General features: G+C 39.8%; 1 protein-coding gene across 1 annotated transcript in view; it reads left to right on the plus strand.

The window, feature by feature from the left end:
- Window positions 1-10,380, plus strand: part of cmc1 (C-x(9)-C motif containing 1) — a 73,156-nt gene extending 62,776 nt beyond the window's left edge. The window contains exon 4 of the mRNA XM_078239530.1: window positions 9,894-10,380. Coding sequence (XP_078095656.1) covers window positions 9,894-10,014 — 121 coding nt within the window. The 3' untranslated portion in view covers window positions 10,015-10,380. The remainder of the gene's footprint in view (window positions 1-9,893) is intronic.
- Window positions 10,381-13,145: the final 2,765 nt, after the last annotated feature.

Raw genomic sequence — 13,145 nt, forward strand, 5'->3', positions numbered from 1 at the left:
GAGTGTGGAACTTTTCTTGATATTGAGCGTGAGTGTTCTGATTTGACAATCTTGGCAATTAAAAATTTCAGTTCTGGTTAACTGCGCCAAAATTAATTCCCAGAATCTGGCCACATACCCGCTACTACTGAGAGAGTTGTTCACTGAGGGATTAGTCACAGTCAGCTAAGAAGTTTATTTCAAATGTAACAGTACAGATTAGCAGTGATAAGAGTGAACAAATTGGCCTAGATTTTGTCATGAGGACAATGGTGAGGCTATCAGTGCTCACCATTAATAGGCAGCAAATTAGACAACAATTTCTAGTACCCACAAATGCAGTTAAATGTGGAAATTGGGAAGAAGCTGTCCCAGTTGCCCTGATTCCACCATAAACTATGTTATAACAGTATTTTATTAAGGGACTCATCATTGAAACACACAAAGGCCGTGAAGTTGTCCACACTAAACATGCCAGAGAAAGTTAAAACTTGTCTATTCAAGTATAAATGATTTTTTAACAGTGTGAATAATCTTAATTACCAAAACAAAATTAATTTATTTTTTGATGGTGAAGTGTACTTCACATTTTTAATGTTGGCATTCATGATTCAAGTATTTCGAAGGAGTCGCCACGGGCCAATCCTACAGCCAAAACAAAACTGTTCCAGCATTGAAAATTAGCTTTTATATCTGTGGTGTCTCATTCTTTCAGATATTAATTGTTGTTGGGAGATGTAAAACATTTCTTTTTGCTTTTTCTCTTATCTCTTAATCCCAACTTTTGTTTACCTCTTTTTGCTTTATGTACATGACTTTTCATTGGATGAAATATTCTGACTTTCATTTCCTGATCCTACGTACTGTTGTAAAGATTCTTCAATCTGATTAATTGACGAGACACACCATTGCTGGCCCTGCCCACATGGGTCCAAGGAACCCTGTAGAAGGTTCCAAGCCTTTGAAGCTGCCTGACGACTGTAAATTGAAGCGCAAAAGCCCTCTGAAATTCTGTGAGCTGTTGAGCATAATGAAGAGTGAGCACCATTCATTCACCATTGTCTGAAAAATACAGGCAGGTGTTTTTTTAAATAAAAGCTGAGGAGACTGTTTTTATTTCCACAGAACTAAATGAGAATACTGGGGCTATTTCTATTGGAAAATTTAAGAGATTTATTAGAGGTTTCTAAAAATTACGATTGGGTTTGATGGAGTGAGTACAGAAAGACCATTTCATCTGGTAATAGAGTCAGCGATTTAAAATTATCACCAAGAGCAAGCGAGAACAGGAGACTCGCTATTGGAGCATGGGATGCTTTGCCGAAAAGAGTGATTGAGGCAGCGAGTATTACGGTTTTTAAAAAAAAAAAATATTTGAAGCACAGAGAGGTGATGTTCCTCATTAGGATTCTTTTCTTCACTGCCAAAGATTATTTGACCTTTTTGTTTCCGCATTTACTTCATGCTTGATTTCTGTGCTGCTATTTTACTGAAAGGATTACAAATTCACATAATGTATAATCAGCTAAATACGTATTTCTGTGCATTCAATCCAGCAGCCTAATAGTTAAAAATATTGAGCTTGTAAAATCCTGGGTAGTTCCGAAATTTTATGTGAAGATTTTTTAAAGAAAGGTGTGAGAAATGTAACTGCTTTTAATGATGAGAACAGCAAAGGCTTGTAAAAAGGTTAACCAGGTGTGAGACATTAAATAGAAAATGTATGAAATTTCTATTGTCTGCAAATGGCCGGAAAAGAATAACTTTCGCTTCGAATACAGAGGCTAGTAAAGCAGTATTGTCAGTGTCAAAAAAATGTCAAGAGTGTGATGCAACTTTGATATGGTGTGAAACCAGACTTGTTTTTTTTCTTAGTCTGGTCAAACCTCTGTTTCTATCAAAATCAAGATTTTCATACTTACAATCAGTCTTTGTTTTTGAGAAGAATGTTTTCATTATGTAATATATTATATATATAATTACACATTTATTACTGGATTTCCATATAAACCTTTTGAATATTGGCTTTGTTCTCTCCCATCCTCAAGTCTTGGATGCATTTTAAGTGAGGGACAGCAAAATTGGGATTGAAAAGTGCATTTTACACATTAGGGACTCTGCGTCCAAGTTGAACTGTAGCAAAATGCGGAACAATACTCTCTCTATCCTGTGCAGCAAATTACATACATCAGAGAATTTTTCTTGTTCACACACCAAGTACACAGCAGCTATTTTGTCCTCTAGTCTTGTTTCCCCATTCTCCTAACTATAATCTGATTAGGACCATGGTAAATTGGACCTTTACAATGAGGTGGAGCATCTGGACAAAATTCAAATCTCATTCAAGAGCCATAAAGACAGGATTGGATTTTGCATTCAGTGGTAAAGCAATGGTGCTTGCTGCTGACCTTGAAGAGGGCTGCCCATAAAGATCTAACAATCTCTGACACATACTTCCCCTTTCCCGACGTCAGTTTGAACCTGGTGCCAAGGTGTCCACCAAGCACCAAGGTGTCCACCAAGGAGGGGAGCTAGAAGAGTTGACTAGGATCAAGGAACTAATTGATTGGGGGGGAGGATGCAGGGGTAAGGGGAATTACAAAATTAATGGTAGAGGAGAGGGTGCAAGTGAATGAAGGCGGTAATTTAGATAAGGGAGTAGAGGGAGAGGGTGTTCGCGACTCATCAAAGCGGGTCCAGATAAAAGCTGGAATAAGGACACTTTGCCTGAATGCACGAAGCATTCAGAACAAGGTAAATGAGTTGATGGTGCAAATCAGCACAAGTGGGTACGATCTAGTGGCCATTACAGAAACGTGGCTGAAAGGTGACCAGGACTGGGAGATGAATATCCAGGGGTATCAGGCGTTTAGGAAGAATAGACAGGAAGGAAAAGGTGGTGGGGTCGCACTATTAATAAGAGATAATATCAGGGTAGTACTGAGGGATGACATAGGCTCTGAGGAACAAAACGTGGAATCATTATGGGTAGAGATGAGGAATAGTAGAGGGAGAAAGACACTAGTAGGTGTGGTATATAGGCCCCCAAATAATAATGTTGAGGTAGGGAGGGCTATAAACAAGCAGATAAGGGATGCGTGTAAAAACGGAACGGCAATAATCATGGGGGACTTCAACATGCACATTGACTGGCAGACTCAAGTCGGTAAGGGTGGAATGGAGGAAGAGTTCTTAGAATGCTGTCGGGATAGTTTCCTTGAACAGCATGTTACGGAACCGACGAGGGAACGAGCTATTTTGGATCTGGTATTGTGTAACGAGGTAGGTAGAATTAAGGAACTTATTGTGAAGGACCCTCTTGGGTCTAGTGACCACAATATGGTCGAATTTCTGATTCAGATGGAAGAGGAGAAAGTTTGGTCCCAAACCAGTGTCCTCTGAACAGAGGGAAATATGATCGGATGAGGGATGAATTGGCTAAGGTAGACTGGGAGAGCAGGCTGGCAGGTAGGATAGCTGAGGAACAGTGGAGGATTTTTAAGGAGATCCTTTTCAGTTCTCAGCAAAAATATATTCCAGCAAAAAACAAGGATTGTAAGAAAAGGGAGAACCAGCCGTGGATAACGAAGGAAATGAAGGAGAGTATTAAAATAAAAACAGATGCGTACAGAGTGGCCAAAAATAGTGAAGAAACAAGTGATTGGGAAAAATTTAAGAAACAACAAAGAGAGACTAAGAAAGCGATAAAGAAAGGAAGGATAGACTATGAAGCTAGGCTAGCAACTAATATAAAAAATGATAGTAAAAGTTTTTATAAATATATAAAAAGGAATAGAGTGGCTAGAGTGAATGTTGGACCCTTGGAGGATGAGAGGGGGGAGTTAATAGTGGGAAATGAGGATATGGCCGAGTCTTTAAATAAGTTTTTTGTGTCGGTCTTCACGGTGGAGGACACAAATAGTTTGCCAAATATTAACGATAGAGGGTTGGCAGCAGGAGAAATACTTAATACAATTAATGTTACCAGAGAGGCAGTGCTGGGTAGACTAATGGGACTGAAGGTGGACAAGTCCCCGGGTCCGGATGGAATGCATCCCAGGGTATTGAAAGAAATGTCAGAGGTAATAGTGGATGCGTTAGTGATTATTTATCAAAACTCGTTGCATTCGGGGGTAGTGCCGGTTGATTGGAAAACGGCTAATGTTACGCCGCTGTTTAAAAAAGGAAGGAGACAAAAGGTGGGTAACTATAGGCCGGTCAGCTTAACGTCTGTAGTAGGGAAAATGCTGGAATCCATTATTAAAGAGGAGATAGCAGGGCATCTGGATAGAAATGGTTCGATCAATCAGACGCAGCATGGATTCATGAGGGGAAAGTCGTGCTTGACGAACATGTTGGATTTTTATGAAGATGTGACTAGGGCGGTTGATGGAGGAGAACTGGTGGATGCGGTGTTTTTGGATTTCCAAAAGGCGTTTGATAAGGTGCCCCATAAAAGGCTGCTGAAGAAGATTAGGGCACACGGAGTTGGGGGGTAGTGTGTTAAAGTGGATTGGGGACTGGCTATCCGACAGGAAGCAAAGAGTCGGAATAAATGGGTGTTTTTCCAGTTGGAGGAAGGTAACTAGTGGCGTGCCGCATGGATCGGTACTCGGGCCGCAACTATTTACCATTTATATAGATGATCTGGAGGAGGGAACGGAGTGTAGGGTAACGAAGTTTGCAGACGACACAAAGATAAGTGGAAAAGTGAATCGTGTGGAGGACGGAGAAGATCTGCAGAGAGATTTGGACAGGCTGAGTGAGTGGGCGAGGATATGGCAAATGGAGTATAACGTTGATAAATGCGAGGTTATACACTTTGGAGGAAATAATAACAAATGGGATTACTATCTCAATGGAAACAAATTAAAACATGCTACCGTGCAAAGGGACCTGGGGGTCCTTGTGCATGAGACGCAAAAGCCCAGTCTGCAGGTACAACAGGTGATCAAGAAGGCAAATGGGATGTTGGCCTATATTGCGAGGGGGATAGAATATAAAAGCAGGGATGTCTTGATGCACCTGTACAGGGCATTGGTGAGGCCGCAGCTGGAATACTGTGTGCAGTATTGGTCCCCTTATATGAGGAAGGATATATTGGCATTGGAGGGAGTGCAGAGAAGGTTCACCAGGTTGATACCGGAGATGAGGGGTTTGGATTATGAGGAGAGGCTGAGGAGATTGGGTTTGTACTCGTTGGAGTTTAGAAGGATGAGGGGGGAGCTTATGGAGACTTATAAGATAATGCAGGGGCTGGATAGGGTGGAGGCGGAGAGATTCTTTCCACTTAGTAAGGAAGTTAAAACTAGAGGACACAGCCTCAAAATAAAGGGGGGTCGGTTTAAGACAGAGTTGAGGAGGAACTTCTTCTCCCAGAGGGTGGTGAATCTCTGGAATTCTCTGCCCACTGAGGTGGTGGAGGCTACCTCGCTGAATATGTTTAAAGCGCGGATGGATGGATTCCTGATCGGTAAGGGAATTAAGGGTTATGGGGATCAGGCGGGTAAGTGGTACTGATCCACGTCAGATCAGCCATGATCTTATTGAATGGCGGGGCAGGCTCGAGGGGCTAGATGGCCTACTCCTGCTCCTATTTCTTATGTTCTTATGTTCTTATAAGCATCCAGCAGCAACGATCTCATCATGCAAGGTAAACAGTCAAATGCATTAAAGCATTCACACTAAGATCCAACCAGGAATTGAAAAACTCTGAATCCCTTACTTTTACTTTTTAAATTATACTGATAGTGAAATAAATGATTTAGGACATGCACGTGGGATTAAGGTGCAAAGTAAAATAACTTTTTATAAGAAAATCCACATTTTAAAAATTAATGGGGATAATTGACATTCATTAAATATGCAATTTCTCAGGTGCAATGAAGCTGTTTGGCAGTAATTATGAACTTAGTATTCCATTAATAATCACCTTACACCTCATTAAACAAGGTTTAAATTTTTAATCCAAAAGAGAAAGTGCTGGAAAATCTCAGCCGGTCTGGCAGCATCTGTAAGGAGAGAAAATAGCTGACGTTTCGAGTCCAGATGACCCTTTGTCAAAGCTTTGGTCATCTGGACTCGAAACGGCAGCTCTTTTCTCTCCTTACAGATGCTGCCAGACCTGCTGAAATTTTACAGCATTTTCCCTTTTGGTTTCAGATTCCAGCATCCGTAGTAATTTGCTTTCATTTTTAATGGTGTATGCAATCAGACTAATAGTGGAATTTTACAGCGCCTCCCACTAGCAGAATTTTCCAGTCCCACCTAAGTCAGACTTTTGAATGTCTCACTGATTATGGCCGAGCCCCCACCATGCTAAAAGTGCAAGTTCTTGACAGTTCAATGATTGCTGATTGATTGTAGTCTGGGGAAATTTCAACAGCATATCCTCAATGTTAAATCACTTATGACAACTGGATTTCCACATTTAACTGCACATGGTCCCATTCGAGAAGCTCTGAAAAGTCTTCAGCCTGAAACGTTAACTTTCTCCATGGAGGTTGCCAGACCTGCTGAGCATTTTCAGCATTTTCTGATTATATTTCCGATTTTCAGCATTCACTGTAGTTTGCATCTGTTCAGAAGTTGCTGTCAGTTTCAGAGGGGGGAATAATGGTGAAAAAATAGGATAACCATAGTCCTGGCATCATTTAATAACTGGCCCCATACTCATTTCATTTTTAAAAAACCAGGTCAAATTATCTTTGTGACTCGTTACTTGCACTCTTATTTTGAATATGAACCTGGAAACAAACTAAGTTTTTGAAAGTCTCCTATTTAAATACCAATTTAATCAGAATGTAAGTGAAGGTAAAAGTTGGTTTTCATGCAGTATCTGTCACATTGTTTGATCAAATTTTCTTAAAATAAAGATGTTAAAAGTGATAAGTAACTTTTAACCAGTTTAGTTTATTTCCTGTTCCAACACAGTAAGCTGAAATGGTAATACATAAAGATTTAATGACACGGACACATTTGTTTTATGTAGTGTGAACTATAATTTTGAAAAATAGTATTTGTTTTTGTTAGTTCAATCCCTCACCCCAAGAGAAAAGTTTATTAAACTCTCAATTTAGAAAATCTTCAAACATACTTTAAATTTAGTCATGGCATGACGATTGCTTAAAAAGCCAGACATTTTTGATCTTTCTGTAGTCAAGTCAATTTTCACTCCAATCTAAATATGTTCTGGTCTACTGGGACTCCTCATTAAAATGTACACATTGTGTTGTGAAGTATTAAAATATGTGACGCATTGCACATTATAAAATGGATAGGTGAATAAAGAGGTGCAATGTAAGGGCTACATTTTGCTGCATCAGGGTATGTAATGGTGCCATGCATCAGTTCTACATTCCCATGGAGGTTTAGGTCTTAAATAATTTCCCATGGAACATTGGAAGTGTGAGCTAATAATGGCAGTTAAAGCACGTGGGACCCGGGTGAACATAACTGTGTATCTCCCTTAACCAATTAGAGCAAGAAGGAGTGCAAGGACTGAGAAAGGCGTGTAAATTAGAATTGAATTCACCTATGTTAAATCAAGAAAAATAGGAGGAAAGAAAGACAGGAGAAAATTTTAAAAGTTAAAAATTAATATTTTTTCACAACAATTAAACATAAGGGGATGAGAATTCACACCTATAATAGTTAATTTTCATTTCTTAGAGGTTAATTGGCTAGAATTAACACTTCCAGTGCAATTAAAATGGTACTTGCACTTGAAATGACGAGTTAATTTATTATGGCGAGTTTAGTTTGCACCTATTGCTCTACTGCAGCCACTCTGTGCCATTCAGTGCATGTCGATGTCGAGGCAGAAAGCAAGATGCTGTTTTCAGAGGCTAACAATGTAACAGTGCAACTCCGACGATGATTATTCGATATCTGGTTTAATTGCATCCTCATTCAAAGTAACCTCATAATCATAATCTAATAAAGCAGAGTCAGCATGGCTTCATGAAAGGGAAATCGTGTCTGACTAATTTATTGGAGTTTTTTGAGGAAGTCTCAACCAGAGTAGATAGAAGGGAACCAGTAGATGTGTTGTATTTGGACTTCAAGAAGGCATTTGACAAGGTACCTCACAAAAGGTCAAGTCATAAGATAAGAACCCAGGATGTTAGGGGCAGTATATTGGCTTGGATAGAAAATTGACTAATGGGCAGGAAACAACAAATGAGGATAAGGGGTTCTTTAACAAGTTGGTGTTACAGGGATCAGTGCTGGGACCACAACTGTTTGCAATATAAATGACTTGGAGAAAGAAAGCAAATGTACTGTATCCATATTTGCAGATGACACGAAAATAGGAGGAAAGGCAAGTTGCGAGAGGGGTACAGACAATTTACAGAGAGATATTGATAGGTTAAGTAAGTGGGCAAAAAGTTGACAAATGGAGTATAATGTGTGAAAATTTGAAGTTTATTTTGGTAGGGAGCTCAAAAGAACAGTATTATTTAAATGGAGAAAAACTGCAGAAAGCTGCAATACAAAGGGACTTGGGGATACTTGTGCACAAAAAGCTAACACACAGGTTTAGGAGGTAATTAGGAAGGCTAATGGAATGTTGGGGATTGGAGTAGAAGAGTAGGGAAGTCTTGCTGCAACTGTACAAGGTACTGGTGAGACCACATCTGGAGTACCGTGAGCAGTTTTGGTCCTCTTAAAGAAAGATATTTCATTGGAGGCAGTTCAGAGAAGGTTCACGAGGATGATCCCAGGTATGGAAAGATTGTCTTATGAAGAAAGGTTAAACAGGTTGGGACTCTACTCATTGGAATTTAGAAGAATGAGAGCTGATCTCATTGAAACGTATAGGATTCTTAAGGGTCTTGACAGTGTAAATGCTGAGAGGATGTTTGTCCTCATGGGAAAGACTAGAACGAGAGGGCATAGACTCGGAATAAAGGGGCGCCAATCTAAGACTGAGATGAGGAGGAATTTCTTCTGAGGTTATGAGTTTTTGGAACTCCTTGCCACAGAGAGCTGTGGGGGCAGTGTCTTTCTGTATATTTAAGGCTGAGGTAGGTAGATTTTTGATCAGTAAGAGAATCAAGGGTTATGGGGAAAGGGCAGGAAAGTGGACATGAGGAATGTTGGATCAGCGATGATCCTATTGAATGGTGGAGCAGGCTTGAGGGGCCAAACGGTCTATTCCTGTTCCTATTTCTTTATGGTCATCCAAAATAGCTCATAACCAGTTACTCATAAATAACAGCAAGTGCCATTGGCTTCATTCTATTTTGAAATTAAAATCCTGGCCATTATTTGCGCATGCAAAGCACAACATTGAGTCAAAGTACAACTGCTGATCTTGAATGTTTATGACTAATTTGCAGGAATTCAGATGTAATATGCCCTGATATTTAAAACAACTACTTATTGCCATAGGCCAGATCTCTACCACCTTGCCTGCCACGGAATCGGTGCGTGCGAGGGTCTGACAACAGAAATCTCAGTTGACCTCAGGCAGGAATTTTCGGTCTCGCCCGAACGAGGCAGTAAAATCCCACCCATAGTATCTGTTGCATCCATTCGGGCTAAAGCACGATACCGTGCAGTGGCAGAAACAAGCATGCACCTACGAGTGTTATAATTGTTTGATTTTAATTATTAACATACACAACGTGTAAGCTGTTAAAAGGAAAAGACGTTTCCTAAGATTTTGACCACTGGATTCTGATGCAGCAGTCTTATCCTCTTTTCTGCAATCAGATTGCTGGTATTTTTAGTTGTGTGGCAATTTCCAAAATACCTGGAAAATGTTATTTTCAATAACATGGAGAATATGAAATGCTTTCAAAAGGGTAATTCTTGTTCACAATGTGTTTCAAATGTTTAATTTTCTATTATATTTGACTATAAATTAGACTTGCACTAAATTAGTATTGTTTGCCTTTTCTTTTAAGTTATAAAGATTCAGCATTATATGAAGAATGTAAACAGGAATACCTGAAGGAGAAGGAAGAATTCCGTCAAACTGGCATTCCTTCTAAGAAAAGACAGCAGAAAGTACCCAGCAGCATGTAGCCTAGTGCCAGTTCAAGAAATGAGAACTGACAGAGGGAACATGTACATGAAACCTGATATTCGTGAAGTGAAGAGTGATTCATCATGTTTGAAAAACACAATTTACAATCTCATTTAATTGCTATTTTAAACCAGATTGATCTTTTGTACATTTTGTAAATTGTGGAATTGAACCTATTACTGTTTAAAATATCAGTGCTTTTTCAGATTTTATACAGTGGAAGTCTCATTCATTTTATTTTGATTCTGACATGCAGGATTATACACTTAGGCATGTGATTCTGCTAGTTAAATAAATGTCTGAACCTGTTATTCAGTGGATTATTCAACTATGCTGCAGAATACAATATATCTTTATTGATCCAATCAATGAAAAACACTTAACTTCTGGACAGGGTGTTTTTAGTTAGTGAATTTTTTTTTAACCTTGAATTAAGTTGGGAATTGGTAGCGTGGCAGCATTGTGAACAGAAGGTACATGAGAATCCTCTGGCTACAGCTACTGAATTAACTGCTGTTCTTTGGAAAACTGCTCTTGGCAGTGCAGTTTTCAATTCTGACCACAAAATGGCAATTTTATGATTCCCTGAATTAACCAAACATTGGTCACAATTCACGTTGAAGTTAGGTTGTAAATGTACTTGCATCATATCATTACCAAAGTCCAACTGAATGTGCCTGTTAACACAGTCCTTGCTAGGGCTAAAATTTGTTTCGAAAATTATTACAAACTCCTTTTCTGACACAAATATGATTTTGACCAGATAGCCCAGTCTGTTGAAATATATTTGCTTTAAAAATCTAATGGGGTTTGGATGAGAATAAAATGTTACTACTGTGTATAGCAGCTTGGATTACTGTCACAGATCTCAAACTGCCACACAAAAATAAAAGACTGGAGCAATGCAATCCAGTCAGTGATACTAATACCATAAGCCCCAAAGCAAAACATGGGGTGTTTATTTAGTTTTATGAACACACAAGCAAACACCTTAATTTTTAAACAGTGATGTAAGCAAAGATGCAGCCAGCGATTGGGTGCCTTTTTTTTACCAAAGCTTTGTCCATACTGCCATGTTACTGTTGCTCACATGAGCATCTCATTCACTTTTCCCCTGATGTTTATCTTTCTTGTGGGAATGCACCTCACTCAGTTGTTTTTGAGATTGAGATTTTGCCACATTGAGAACCATAGCAAGCTGACCTCATAATACTCAATGTTGGTACAACATTTGCCCAGCCAGCTGAACTTTAAGCAAAATGTCCATGAACGCTCCAAGCAGCACCTGAGAGAAGAGAAGTAAACCATTAAATTGGATTAAAAGCTGCCTACTCCTTTTCTGATAAAGGGTCATTGATACTGGCTGATCCTGTTGTGCCATCAATACTTTATTTTTAGTTATACTCTGAGTTAAGAGTTTGACCTTATTCTGAGAGGGGAAACTGTGTACTATTTTGGCCCTGGATTTTCTTGAGTGCGAATGCACTGTAGTTGAGCCATAAAGTTATATTATCTACTAGCATAGAGAAGTGTACACATTATCCCTGAGGTAAGTTAAATAATGTGGTTGCAGCTCTGGTGCAACTTGAATTAGATACTGTCAGTTGTTGGCAGTCCCCTCCTGGAAACTTCCACACAAAGGCATGAGTTTTTTTTTAAAAAACTTCTACAGACACCCAGCAGCTACACACTGTTCAACAAAGTGAGCAGTGGATAAGTTTTAATGATACCTTCAAATAATTTGGTGGAAGTTATCTCTCACCCACAGCATCAGTCCAGACTGGCACCATCATGCTTTGTTAGGAAAAAGCAATGCCCACTGGGAACAATGCCAACTATCAGAAGTACAAGAGGTACAAAACAGGTGTGTCATGTTCCTGGATTTTCCTTTTACCAAATGGGACCTTGCCATTAATTGTGTTAACAGAAGAAAGGCTGGCATTAACTTCATTATATGCAATTTAACTCCATCACAGTTCATGGCATATGATAGTATCACATCATCAGCTTTTCCTCCCTGATTTGATTTGATTTATTGTCACATGTATTAGTTATACAGTGAAAAGTATTGTTTCTTGCACACTACAGACAAAGCATACCGTTCACAGAGAAGGAAAGGAGAGAGTGGAGAATGTAGTGTTACAGTCATAGCTAGGGTGTAGAGAAAGATCAGCTTAATGTGAGGTAGGTCGATTTAAAAGTCTGATGGCAGTAGGGAAGAAGCTGTTTTTGAGTCGGTTGGTTGTGTCCTCAGACTTTTGTGTCTTTTTCCCAACGGAAGAAGGTGGAGGAGAGTAACTCTAGGTACTAGTTTGCCATTTCGTCCTCTTAAGACAACACTTAATCTACTTTCCCACGTAAGGGTATCTGCAACTCTCCTAACACATGCCACTTATCCTGCACAAATCAAAAGTACTTTCCTCCATTGTAACATCCTCACCCCCACGTGCCTCACTGCACCTCTCCCATCACAATCGCCATATGCACCTCAACTTTAACCTTCCATCCTTTTAGCTTTTCTCTTTCCTACCTTCAGCAATCCTACCCTGCAGACCCACTGCTGGAACAGAAGCCTCCAATGAGGTGATACCACACTGAGGACGCAAAGGAGGAGGTCTTGTGGGCGTATGTCTAATAGAGGATGAAATGGAAGTAAGGGATGAGGAACAACAACTGGGCCATAGAGCCAATGGCTTGTAGTCCACCTGTTCACTTATGCCCCAAAACTATTTGCAACCCAAGATTACGATTGGTATTACTTGCTCCGTCTTTCCAATATTGCTTTGGGATGAGGTGTAGAGTAATGGTGGTGCATCAAGGACCCAATGGAATGGCAACAGCTCAAATACATACCAGAACATGGGCTGTCCCACTCAAAGTGCCCCATTGGCATATGGGGTTGGGAGCAGGCTACATAGGATCTCCTGCAGCAAATCCCTCACTAAAGTCAGCTGTCATGAGCTGAGGCCTACCTCAGTCCCATCCTTTCGTACAACCTGAGCAGCCACTACCTCTTAGATCACCAGGACTCAGAGCACTTCGATAGAACCTAGCATTGGGGTTTTGAAGGCAGACTTACGCATGAGGGGGAAGTCCTTTTAAGAAAATGTAGAAAGTCATATAATTTTTT

Source organism: Mustelus asterias, chromosome 2 (assembly GCF_964213995.1).
Source record: "Mustelus asterias chromosome 2, sMusAst1.hap1.1, whole genome shotgun sequence".
NCBI lineage: Eukaryota > Metazoa > Chordata > Chondrichthyes > Carcharhiniformes > Triakidae > Mustelus > Mustelus asterias.